The sequence below is a fragment of the Narcine bancroftii genome, chromosome 4 (genome assembly GCF_036971445.1).
Source record: "Narcine bancroftii isolate sNarBan1 chromosome 4, sNarBan1.hap1, whole genome shotgun sequence".
NCBI lineage: Eukaryota > Metazoa > Chordata > Chondrichthyes > Torpediniformes > Narcinidae > Narcine > Narcine bancroftii.
Window position 1 is genome coordinate 251,380,024 of NC_091472.1, and position 13,651 is coordinate 251,393,674.

General features: G+C 36.3%; 1 protein-coding gene across 4 annotated transcripts in view; it reads right to left on the bottom strand.

The window, feature by feature from the left end:
• Positions 1-13,651, bottom strand: part of LOC138761854 (collagen alpha-1(III) chain-like) — a 163,743-nt gene that overhangs the window by 20,509 nt on the left and 129,583 nt on the right. For all 4 annotated transcript variants that reach the window (XM_069934732.1, XM_069934730.1, XM_069934733.1 and 1 more), the window contains 8 exons: positions 10,444-10,497; positions 7,976-8,137; positions 6,395-6,502; positions 3,538-3,645; positions 2,804-2,857; positions 2,601-2,708; positions 1,249-1,302; positions 1,008-1,115 (listed from right to left, as the gene is read on the bottom strand). In XM_069934732.1, coding sequence (XP_069790833.1) covers positions 1,008-1,115; positions 1,249-1,302; positions 2,601-2,708; positions 2,804-2,857; positions 3,538-3,645; positions 6,395-6,502; positions 7,976-8,137; positions 10,444-10,497 — 756 coding nt within the window. The remainder of the gene's footprint in view (positions 1-1,007; positions 1,116-1,248; positions 1,303-2,600; positions 2,709-2,803; positions 2,858-3,537; positions 3,646-6,394; positions 6,503-7,975; positions 8,138-10,443; positions 10,498-13,651) is intronic.

A 13,651-nucleotide genomic window follows, 5' to 3' on the forward strand; every position in this document is an offset into this window, starting at 1 on the left:
CATTGAAAAGAAACAGAAACTTTTGAGAGGTACAAGAAGTGAGATATAACCATATAACAATTACAGAGACAGGCTATATTGGCCCTTCTAGTCTGCACCGATTTAAGTGAACTCCACTAGTTCCACTTACTTGCTCCCTCCCCATAACTCTCCAGCTCCCTCATATCTATGTACTCATCCAACTTCCTCTTAAATGACAAAATTAACCCTGCTGCAACCACCTCTTCCAGAAGGTCATTCCACTTAGCCACCATTCTTTGAGTGAAGAAGCTTCCTCTTATGTTACTTCTAAAGTTTTACCCCCTAACCCTTAGCTCATGACTCCTTGTTCCAATCTCACCTACTCGCAAGGGGAGGAGCCTATTCATGTCTACTCTATCTATTCTCCTCATAATTTTATATACTTCTATCAAATCCCCTCCCTCCATCTTCTATGCTCCAATGAATAAAGACCCAGTCTACTCAATCTTTCTCCATATTCTAGGTACTGCAATCCAGGCAGCATTTTAGTAAATCTTCTCTGCACCCTCTCTACCTTATTGATATTCTTCCTATAAGTTGGAGATCAGAATTGCACACAATATTCCAAATTTGGTCTCACCAATGCCTTGAACAGTCTCCATCACCTCCTAGCTCCTATATTCTATGTTATGATTTATAAAGGCCAGCAACAAAAGCTTTCTTCACCACCCTATCTACATGAAAATCGACTTTCAAAGAACGATGAACAGAGATGGCACAATGGATCAGGAAAAGCACTGCCTGTAACACAGCTGAAAGAGTTTTACCCTTAGTTTTCACAGTCCTGACTTTCTAAAAAGGTAGTTCATTTAATTAAATTAAGTGTACCAACCAATCCTTTATTAATCCTTTGTCTTAAAAAAACAATTTTTTTCTATAAATAACCCAACAATAACTAGCAATGAGAATGAACTAAGTGCAAACTATTTCTTCAATTATATGCTTTGTCAATTTTTCTGATTGCAGTCTAAGCATAAAATACTTACGGGTAGCCCCATGGGACCTTGTAAACCAGGGAATCCTCGGTGACCCTTGAGGCCATTCATACCAGGTTTTCCATCTTCACCTTTTCTGCCATGGTCACCTGGTGGGCCCTGGGAAATGGATAAAACCATCAAGTCACAGGGCTTGAAAAGGTTTAACAATAACTTCAATGGAGAGCACACTTATTGAAAAATGTTGTGTTTGGTTTAGGCAATTTTGAGAGCCAGACCAATGTCAATTTACCATATGTCCAGTTGCACCAGCTGGTCCTGGAGAACCCTGTGGACCTTTAGGCCCCTAAAAGATATTGAAGGGAGAAGGAAAATTTCAAGTTAAGAGTGATTCAGGTCAAATTTATTCCATAGCTAAAATTATTCTACAACCAGTTAACCCTTGTTTCGTCTGTCAGGATACTAGACTGGTAGGCAGAATGCTGGACCATTGATCAGAGACACTAATTTAAGCCCCAGATGGTGGGATTTAAACTTGTGAATAAATAAACCTGGAATTTAAATAATAATTGTGCAATTATGGTCACTAGTATCTCTCAAGGGACAAGATTTACCATTCTTTCCTGGTGTGGTCTTAATACAATATAAATCTACCAATAAGATTGAATTTTAACCTCTTCTCTGGGGATGAAGAAAGCTGGCATTATCATCAACATTCATATTCAGAGAGTTTTTTTAAGTTCACCAGATTTTTATTTCTCTTTCAAATCAAAGCCAGGGTATATTGAATGCTATCCACTCATAGCCATGCATGCTAATCCAAGATAAAAAGAGAACATTGTCAGTTGGTCAAGAAGTTTCTGTGGTGAGAGAAATGGAGTCGACATTTTACATGAATGATTCATCCACTTGAAACATTACTCTGTTTCACGCTCTTAGGATTTTGCTCTCTCTGTTAAATATTTCTAACATTTTGCATTTCTATTTCAGATTTTCAATACCTGCAGTATTTTGCTTTTGCTTGATGTATCCCGTGGTGATACAGTGACACTGAGGAGAAGATATTAGAGTCCCATCTTGGTTGCACAACAAGTTTGTAGCCTATGAAAAACTGGAGCAACACTCAAAATGCTGGAGGAACTGCTGTCAGTTCCATTATAACCTTCCTTGGTCAAGCTGCTTTAACTTAGGGACATTATCATCCAACATGCACCACTTGACTGTAATTAGGAATGGTAAAATGCTATTTCAATTTGAAGGAACCATTTTAAGATACAAAATAGGGGACAGCCACTTGCCCCCTTGAACATATTGATTCTGAAAAATTACTTTATCCCTTTCCCCAAGAGCTCTGTCTCCTTGTACAGTGTATTTGGAAAATTCTTTTTTTGTGCTGAAGGTGCTCAATCCAACATTTTGGACAGCTATTGAAATGTATTTTCAAAACGGGGATTATTTTTCTTGAGTTGTCATTTTAAATTTCCAACATATTAACCCAATTGTCAAATAGATCAAAATGCTCTGAGATGTTGAAATTTTCAAGTAATTAATAATCATTTAAATATGTGGTTTAAGTCCCAAATAGTTTCCAACGACGGATCAGTAGATTGTAACGGACAATGCAGTGCAAGTTTCCAAATTTACCGTTGATCCTCTATCACCTGTTTTGCCAGGTTGACCAGGTGGTCCGGGAGATCCAGGAAATCCTGGAGAACCTTGCTGGCCTGGCAATCCAGGCTCACCACGATTACCCTGTGCCATTCAAAACATGAACATTCAAAGTCAGCAATGTCCAGACAAAAATATTGACAATTTATACAAATTTCTACAGTTCCTTTTACTCTTACTTTAGCACCAGGACTTCCATCTTGCCCCGGAGGGCCACTTGAACCAGGAGCACCCTGAAACATAACAGGAAATGTCTTTCATGTAATGTGAAACAATACTGGATTAAAAGTGGCCACGATGATCACATGTGAATAATCGGCCCAAGTAGCAGATTTTCAGTGAATGATTGCTCAGAAATCTACAGTTCAACTTCAATTATCTGAATTTGTTTGGACCGGGCCTATTTTGGATAAATAATTTTCTTTGGATAACTGGTCATTTTTTAAAAAACCAACCAGTAGCAACAGCAAATTACATTTAACAGTGTTTAAACAACAAACAACAATTAATTCTCACCAAAAAGAAACACAACCTGAACAAAGTAAGGTAAGTCATTTGGCTTTGAAAATTTTTGGATAAATGAGGATTTCTGATTTTTTGGAGCTGAACCGATGACACTTTAGATTCAAAGAAACCTTTAGATAAATGAGGATTTCCGATAATCCAATTTGAATAATCAGAATTGTACAGTGAATTCATTACTTTACAATGGCAGGCATCTTCTGAAATTAAATAAAATACTAAATATAAGAACTCAGATTAGGAATAAGTGAAAGGTCCCAAGATTCATTTCTGCTATTCAGTTCTGTAAGAGTAACTCTCCAAACGCAGAATCACATATTACTAGAATTGTAGAATAAAACACTGTATGTTTGATTTAAATAGAGGATTGGGCAAGAATCATACTACTTACATTACTGCCAGGTTGACCAGGTTGTCCATTTATGCCTGGTGGTCCCTTTAGACCAGGAAGACCTCGTTCACCAGTTGAACCAGAATTACCCGGTTTCCCACTTTCACCCTAAATAAAACATCATCAAATTAACATCAGTAAATGGTAACATGAATTATTACAGTTCCAAACAGAACAAAACTACTTGAAATCTATAACCCAATTGGCTGGTCATGCCCAAAATTCCATATTTTGGAATGAATCATCATAACGTGTAGTACCGAAGATAGCCTCTGGGTCATCTTGGTACTGTGTCAGTTGCCTTGCAGAAAAAGTAATCTCTTGCTTGTCCATACTTTTGTAATTTCTAACTATTGAAATCAACTGTCATAAAATTTGTCAAGCTCTCCCTCATTTTGCGATGTCATTAACCCAATGACAACCAAAATGTTATTATGTAAAATGACTGAAATTTGGCAAAGATAAGTTATTTGGGAACTTTTCAAAAAGACTGGTGTTTCAAACTGAATTTCCAGAATATTGTTTTTTACTACCTCTCTACTACTAAAAAACCTCTCTTCAGGAGTTATGGACTCAATCTTCTTACCTCCCTCCAAATCAATTTTTAACTTCTCCAATTCAATCCATCTGTCTCTTTCAATTTGTTCCAAGTTATATTTTCTTAGACTTTCATCATCCTCTCTCCATTTTTCAGCTACCTCCAACATATTTCCTCCATTTTTCAATTTCTTCTGCCTCATATTTTCTTTGTGTTCCATATTTTTGTTTCTGCAATTCAAACTTTCATTTCTCTCTTTCTTCTTCCACCCTCAATTTCAATTGCACTTCAAAAGACCTATCCTTGGAAAATTGTCTGTCTCAACAAAATTTCCCTCACCTATATAATATTTCACCATAATCCTCTGCATCTGTATTTTTTTTCATCCAATGCTTGACTTCAGCTAGCTTTAATTCCTCTTTTCTTTTTGTTTGCAGCTCCACCGGCAATGGGTGTGACAAAAATGTATTAACATCCATTGCTGCTTTTTTCCCCACACACACAAGCTTCAAATTAGCTTGGAAAAACCAATTAACTAATAAATCACAAAAACACCAAAAGTTTAAGATCCCAAAAATCCAAATATTTCAATCTGAAACAGACGATCCCCCACTTGTTACAAGCCCAGAGGGCTTCAAAACCCACCAGCAATAGAAATTCACCAAAACAAATGATTACTTAAACAAAAGTTGTTTTTAACTTTCTTTAAACATAATAACAGGATCAAACTTTAACTTATTACTGTTAACTTATCCTAACTTAATCCCATTCTAATTCTAAGCATACGCATATGTAATATATGTTCAAGAAAGTTCTCTGTTTCACTGTCCAATTATTCACTTTTCATTTCCCAAGTTCACCAGTATCAGGCAATTCTTACACCTTCACCAGGCTCTGGTGCTTAAAGGTAAATTGGTTACCACTCATTAAGATTCTTGTTGGTTTCAGAGAGAGATCTGTTGCTTGTTAGACACACACAAACTGATTTCCTCTAATCAGTCACTTCAGTGTCTTGCTGAAGAAAGTTGACCCATCGTGGGTTTTACAAATGATAACATTTTCTTCCAGGTCACCACAGAGTTCCTCTTGTTTCCCTTCTTTCAGGAGACATACCATTTCCTCTTGTAAGGACTATAAGTGTTTTGAACAGGCTGAATTCAGAACTTACATCCTGTCTTCAAAATGGGGTTTTTCAACAAGCCTTCCAGCTTGCCATTTTGCAGCCTCAACTCCTACTGTAGAACTGAATTCTCGCTCTCTCTCTCTCTCTCTCTCCAAAAGAGAAATCACCTGTTTGTTTATTCTCTCTCTGCTTGTAAAAACCACATGACCTCTTCCAGAGCTCCAAACCTAATAGTCGGAAGATCTTATCAGTACTTCTGAGCTTCAAAATTATTACCCATACACTTTGGATCAGCATTCTTCATTGCTTCTGCAAAATTAACTGGAGCCTGAATGTCGAGCTTCAGCAAAGCTCTTGCATTTTAAATGTGGTGTTACTCTATTTGTGAAGTGTAACCTACACTAAACCCCCACAATCCATCTCTTTTAAAGACATATTTTACCCATAACTATTGTAACATATCCCGTAACACAAGTGAAAAGTTTTTTCTTTTCCTTTCATATTCACTATCCTTTTCCCCCTGAAATGTGTTAATTCAACTTAAATTGTTAGCGTGCTTTAAATACCCAAGAAACACCAACAAGTCTGATTTTGTTCTTCTGTATATTGCACTTATATGACAATAATTTCCAGTCGTTTTGAAGGTGGGAGAAAATCAGAGCACTCAGAAGAAACTCACGCAGACATGGGAAGAATGTACAACCTCCTTGCAGACAGCATCGAATTTGAACCTGGGTCACTGCGCAGTAAGAGCAGTTGCACTAACCGTGTCACCCCTTGTTCAGAATTAAAAATGTATGTCCTTCGGTTTTGATCTATTCATTAATGGAATCAGCTTCTCATCTCAATTTGTCATGATCTTGTATACCTCTAACAAATTTCCACCTGCGCTTTTTCGTGCTACAGTTTCTCTAAACTATCCTTGTGGCCTAAAATCCATTATGCAAGGAAATATTTTGATAAAGCTTTTATGCATCCTCTCAAAGATTATCCTGTCCAACATATTCAGTTTATGCTTTTGAACCTTGTGATTCAATTCATGAACCCATGGATCCTTTGTGTTTTACTAATCAGTCTCTGAACATGACTTACCATTTTAAAAGAGTTAAGCAGATTTATACGAAGTCTCACTTTCATAATGGAAGCTAAAAGCAAATATTAGTGTGGACTAAAAGCATAAGGAGATAAATACATACTGGTAACCCATCTTTCCCTGCTGGGCCTTGTTGTCCCGGCACACCGGGTAAGCCCATGCGACCAGTTCCTCCGACTACCCCTGAAGGGCCTGGTGAGCCAGGTAAACCCTATTTAAGATAAAATGCATCACTATTTTGTAAAGCACATTATCTATCATGAGGCAAAATACTGAGATATATCCAATAAGAGGCAATAACTGAGGAGAAAATTTAGAAGCACACCTGATGATGGTGTTCATGCTAATCTACTTGTCCTTTTATTAAAATGAACAATGCTAAATTATCCTGCAACACACTTTTTCATGATATCAATATGTAATACTTGATCATATCAGAGCAGATCATTGTCAACCTGTTTAGAATCTGGTGGATATTTTTAAAAAAACTCTTTAAATCAAACCCCTACCTTTAAACAAGTTTAAACTAAAATTTTTAAAAATATACGTTGGAATTGAATGATGACAACCAGAAACCAGTCAGCACATCCAAATATCTTAGTTATTTAAATTATGATAATAATCCACGAATGGGCCCAACATCTTATGGAAATAAGACTTTACATTTTTAATAGTCTATCAGATTTTTTTCCCCAAACTTAGATAGGACATGATATCATGTAACCATTCAATATGAGTAGATGGGGTGTTGTCTTTCCATTTCACCAAAATTGCCCGCCTAGCTGTCAGAAAAGTAAAAGATAAAATTTGCTTTTGAGATGATGTCAATAAGATATCTTCTTCCTGAGAAAAAATAAATAAAGCAATTAAGGGGAAAGGTTTTACTTTCATCTTAAAAATCACTGTTTTTCCAAAATATTTCTAAACTAGGACAAGCCCAGAACATAGGAATCAATGAAGCCTAAAAGATTTTTTTGTGTCCTATTATATTAGGTAATTTTTTGTTTCATTGAGAATTGTAAACATTGATTATATTATAGAATGTGAAGATAATATCTGAGAATTGTAAATTCCATTTTTTTTTAAAAAAAAGGGGGTTTTTTTATACAACTTACCAGAAAAGAAGAAATAATATTTTCTTCTTCTGTTTTTATTCTTTTTTTTTCCTTTCTCTTTACTTGTTTTTTTCCCCCCTGGATTTGGTTCTTTTCATTATTGCGTTTTGATATATTATGGTGGTTTGAAATTTGGAATTCAGTTCACACTTTGAGAACATTTCTTAAATATAATTGGAATATTGTATTAGATTAATGTTTAATGGTTAGCCCTAATCTTAAACTTAATGCTTTGGATAAGATTTAACATATTCAAATAAGGAAAGAATTATAGTTTTGATTTACAATTTATATATGTTTCATTATATGGAATGGTTTATTTATTTCATGTAACATTTTATATACTTTTACTGGTTTTTCCTTTCTGTGTATGCTCTTTATTAAAATCAATACAAATATTTAAAAAGAAAGAATCTGGTGGATATAACAAACTTGTCCCAACAGGTGCTATTCCGTATAAAAATGTTCAAACCGTTTTATCGGCAGCATTTTCAGACATTTATTTTCTGAGTATTAACTTTAGACCTTTTTGTTTTGAATGCAAGATGTTAATTGACATGCTTACTTACTTGAGGACCAATTTTGCCAGAATCCCCCGGCTGGCCTGGGGGCCCACGTTCCCCTTTGTGACCAGGTGATCCATTTACACCAATGGGACCAGTTTTACCTGCAGGACCAGGAGGACCAACTTTACCAGGTAAGCCGCTAGAACCAGGAGGACCCACTTTACCCTGTACAAAAAATACAAAGCCATTCATATAAAAGACGAATTCTTCATGGTTCCCTATGGAAATGGTGGGCACACCAATAGAGAGACAATTATTTTACAGTTGCTGCCTTCATAAGTTGTAATGACAGCAGATGCCTCTAGACAAAATCCTGAAACATCCTGAAAGACGTAAACATCGACTACAGTTCAGCATTCAACACCTTCATGCTCTCAAAACTGATCAGCAAACTCTAAGACCTGAGCTTCAATATTCCATGGTGTAATTGGATCTTGGTTTACTGCACCTTTAGAACTCAATCAGTGAGAATTGATAGGGACTCCTCCACAATCTCCATCCATACCAGAGCACCACAGGGCTGCATAATTAACTCCCTGCTCTACTCGGTTTATACCTATGATAATGTGGCTTGGTACAACAACACCTTCTACAAATATATTGACGATACCACAGGGCCGATGAGTCAGCATACAAGAGGAAGATTGAAAATTTGGATGAATGGTGCACTAACAACAACCTGGGACTCAATGGCACCAAAACCAAGGAGCTGATTGTGGATTTTTGGAAGGGAAAACTAGGTATACAATCCACTGATCCTTGGGGGTAATCAGAGGTGGAGAGGGTGAGAAAATTTAAATTCCTGGGAATCATTATCTTGGAGTACCTTTCTTGGAGCCAACACACTAATGTGTCACGAAGAAATCACATCAGCACTCTACTTCCTCAGGAGTTTGCAGAGGTCTAGTATGACACCGAAAACTGTGGCAAACTTCTACAAATCTGCAGTGGAAAGTCTGCTGACCAGCTGCATCAAGGCCTGATATGGGGGCAACAATACCTCTGAGCAGAAAGGCCTGCAAAAGGTAGTGGGCACAACCCAGTACATCACCACCAGCAAGAAAGTCAACATGGAATCCTGCCATTGGAAAGCAGCAGCAATCGTCAAGGACCAACAACACCCAGGACATGCTTTGTTTTTGTTGCTGCCATCAGGAAAGAGGGATACAGTAGGTGCTACAAGACTTGTACCACCAGTTTCAAGAACAGTCGTTACCCCCTCCTCCATCAGATTCCTCGACACCAAACTCAATCAAAGACTCATTTAAGGTCTCTTACTGTGCACATTATTTATTTATTGATTTTTTTTCTGCATTGCACAATTTGTTTACATTTCTTTCTTAGTTCACATTTCTCTCTCTTGTATACATATCTTTTCTTGAGCGCAATTTTTTTGCACTATTGGTAAGTAGAATTCTACTTGGAGCACAAGCAAAAGGAATCTCAGAGTTTTATGTACGCTGACAATAAATTTGAACTTTGATATGCTTCAAAGATTACAGCAAAATTTTGGGAAGACCTTGACAGAAATCTGTGATTATTTTATTCAACAAATATAATGTATTAAAGTTTTAGCTAAACAAGAGAATCTGCAGATGCAAGGGTCTAGTGTCATCCGTATGTGCTGGAGAAACTCAACACATCACGCAGCATCCATAGGAAGTAAAAGGCAGTCAACGTTTTGGGCCTGAGCCTTTGTTCAAATATTAGTTGCTCTTTGTTTCCTTTAGATTCTGTGTGAGTTTCTCAAGCACTTTGGTGTATTGCATTTTTAAAATTTTGATAAATCAAAATCGTTTTAAAATTACAAAGACAATTGAAGAGAATAAAACAAATTCAAACAATTCAAAATATAAATTGCCTTAGCGCATCTTTTTTTCCCCCACTGAAATGAATGGACACATTGTTTCTATTCTATATCCAACGTTGTGAAATTCTGTGGGGTGATTCATGTTTGAAAATGCTGGAGAATCTGAGAATTTCTGAGACTTGGTAGGAAATACCAAGAACCAAAACACTGGTATGTTTGGACTTAGAGCTTTTATGAATATACACTTCCTGAACTTGCTGGTTCTTAAACAGTGCATAGAACTGTCAGCATTATTGCACAGAATCCAGGGCATAAAGCTCAACGCTGGTAGAAAATAAGAAAATAAAACAAAAGGGTGTAGAAAAAAATTAGACATTTTTTTAAAGTATGTTCTACAATTCTTAAAGATGTTTAATGTTATTTATTTTATTATGAATGGCTCATCGGTAGAGTTGGAATCACAAAAGATGCTTCAGTGCTTTTTGCCTTTTGGGCCAAACTCCTGCAACATCTGGAAGAAAGATGTATTTCAAGCATTTTCTGGATTCACTTTTAAATATATATTAAAATATAAGGAAAATGTATTTAGTCACTGATTCAAATCAAAATATGGACAGGACAAGATAGTGCAGCTTAGAAAACAGTATGAATAATAACTTACATCTGGACCAATTGAACCAGGTTGACCCACAGGACCACGCAATCCAGGACCACCCTGAAAAAAAAAATACAGTTCCAAATATTTGCTCATCTAAAGATTTGTCCCTGCAGGCTTCAAGACAGCCACCATTATCCTTGTATCAAAGAGGGCGACAGTAACAGGCCTCAATGACTCATGGCCCATGGCATGGATCCCAACCATTATGAAAGGCTTGCATGCATCAAAGCGCACTTCCTAGAGATACTGGATTAATTTCAATTCACCTATAGATGAAACCATTCCATTGATGATGCTGTAGCCTTGTCTCTCCACTCTTTCCTGACGCACCTGGAGAATTATGCCTCATACACCAGGCCACTGTTCATAGATTTCAGCTTGGCATTTAATACAATCATTCCCCAGAGGCTGGTGGAGAAGCTGCTGGGACTCAACACCACTCTTTGTAACTGGATTTTAGACTTCTTAACGGAAAGACCACCATGTATTTCTGTTGGCAGCAGAATGTCGAGCACCATCACACTTAACACTGCCACACCTCAGGGCTTGTGCTCAGCCCATTCCTGTTTTGGCTACTGACTCCTGACTGGATTGTCAGCTCCAGCTCCAATATTTTCATCAAGTTTGCAGATAACGCAACAGTCGTTGGTTTCATAAGCAACAACGATGAGTCGCTCTACAGAGAAGAGGAGGAAAATCTCGTGATATGGTGCAAGAATGACAATCTGTGTCTCACTGTGTCTCAAGGAGATCAGGAGGATTAGGGATGGCCACCCTCCTCTACACATTAATAACTTGGTAGTGGAAAAAGTAGAGAGCACCAAGTTCCTTGGAGTCCACTTAACAAAAATCCTGGATATGCATCTCTTTACTGTGCAACAGTGATTGCACTTCCTGAGGTGGGCAGGATCTACTGACCACCATCCTGTCAGCTTTTCACAGGAGCTCTATCAAGAGCATCCTGACCGGGCTGCATCACAGTCTGGTATGGTTGCTGTTGAGCATTGGATTGGAGTCAATCTACAGGACACAGAAGTGGCAGAGAGGATCACCAGTGTCTCTCTATCTTCCCCCACCCCCACTCTCAACCATCGACCATTGTCTGAAGAGAGCTTGCAAAATTGTTGAGAAATTTCATTGGGCTGTACTTGTACAATCCAATGATAAATAAACGAACTTATTTATCTTTCAGAAAAATGAAAATAAAATTGCGTTTGTTGACCTTAAATGATGACTTAGAACTTAAAGCTATCTATTTAAATATTATTGGCTAAGATAAAATCAGATTAATACAAAAGATAGATTTCTGTGTCAAATGCACCAGTAATTAGAGAACTGGTAGACCAGGCAAAATTATCAAATTCCAAAACTTTTGGAGCTAGAAATAACTGTGATAATAACTGAACATAATCAGTTCCCAATGAGAATAGACAAAATCTACCAGATGCAAACTTGTAAAAATAAAAATTAAAAAGCCTTGTGGAATGTTACGTCTAAATAGCTATTTTGGCTGAAGCAAATTTGGTAATTTTAGCAATTTAGAGAGGTTGAGGCCACTTCCAAGACTGTACATCATTTCAATTTTCACATTTTGGCTCATATGACACTTTTTACCCTTCAAGTGATATTCTCTTGAATATAAAATCCAATTGCTGCAACATAACCCTTATTAATTCAATCAGCAGACATTTGGAACTTGAAAACAAAGTATTCAAGGAAAATAGCCCAGATTATTGATTCTGTACACAACACCTTCAAGAAAGTAAACTATTCTCCTTCTACATTCAAAAATAATTTTAAATGCAATTACTGTTTTCAATTATTTGAAAAAGGATATTGGAGTATGACCGATGAAATCTTTGGATTTCCAGTCCAAAGACTCATTAGAACACACACAGAAAATTAATAAATATCTTTGAAAGAACTGTAAATATGAACAAATTCAGAACTTTACTTGACAACTTAAATTAATTATTTTCTCTTTTTCACAGAGGTTTTTAATTAGTATGCTAATGTTCAGAAATGATTCTGACATCAATTTAAAAAGATAAAGAAATGTAACAAAAAGGATATGCAGTTTTTTAATTTATTCTTGTTATGCCATTTATTACACTAATAGCTTTCCCACGATAAACTAATCCAAATATTTAATAAAATTGATCTCCAATGTATGAGGAATGTTAACAATTTTTATTTATTCTTCATCTCTAGTTTACCTTGTGAACAATGACTTTTGAACTTCTGGTTATTCTGTGGCTCACACAAGAGCATAAGAAACATACTACAGCATTCTGACTGAGTGAAGATGGGGATATGTACATCTGGATCATGTGTGACCCAAAGAGGAACTCGTAACATTGCCAGATTTCCCTGAGAAATCATTAGGTGCATTGTGGGGGGAAAAAAGACCTGGATACAAATTTCCTTCTATTAAATATTACATATCATGCACATTAAAATTCACATTTTGACTTTTTAATGCTGAAAATCATAAAGTCAAATGAGTGGAATCCAACGTGGAAAATGACATAGCAGAGTTTGTGGAAGTTTGACTGCAAGTCAATGATCAACTAGCATAACTAACTACTTTGTATTTAATAACATTGTCCATGATTACATTCAATGTATTATACACAAGAACAGAAACAAGGCCCAGTAATATTTATCATTGAAATGATTGCACAAAAATTGTGTGACTAATAGAGGTGCAGGACAGAATCAACTAGTATTTGCTTCTTACAAAAGAAAAATTCTATTCCAGTGCTCTGGAGCCCATTCCATCATTCAATTAATCCATAGCTAATTGCGCTTTAAAATATAAAAGATGTTGAATGTCGACTTAATGACTTTCCTTTCAACTACCAATATTGAACAACCATCCAACATCTTTTATATTTTAAGTTGAGCTACACATAATCCAATAATGATAAATATTCAAGAAGTTCTAGCTGAATGTAAGGATGGGAATTGAAAATAGTTATTGGACTTTAAAGTGATCAACATCTTTAATTCAAATAGTCAGGCAAATATTTTGAGAATAAATAACATTTAGCTTTTGCCAATTGATCATTCAAGTAGCTGATCATCAATACTTCCAATTAACTGTGCATAAATGGTTTGTAGTAAACATAACTAATACAAGTCAGTTAGTGGAATGTCCCTACTAATCTATCCCTCCCTCTTTTATTCACCTTTCTTAAGACAAATAAGT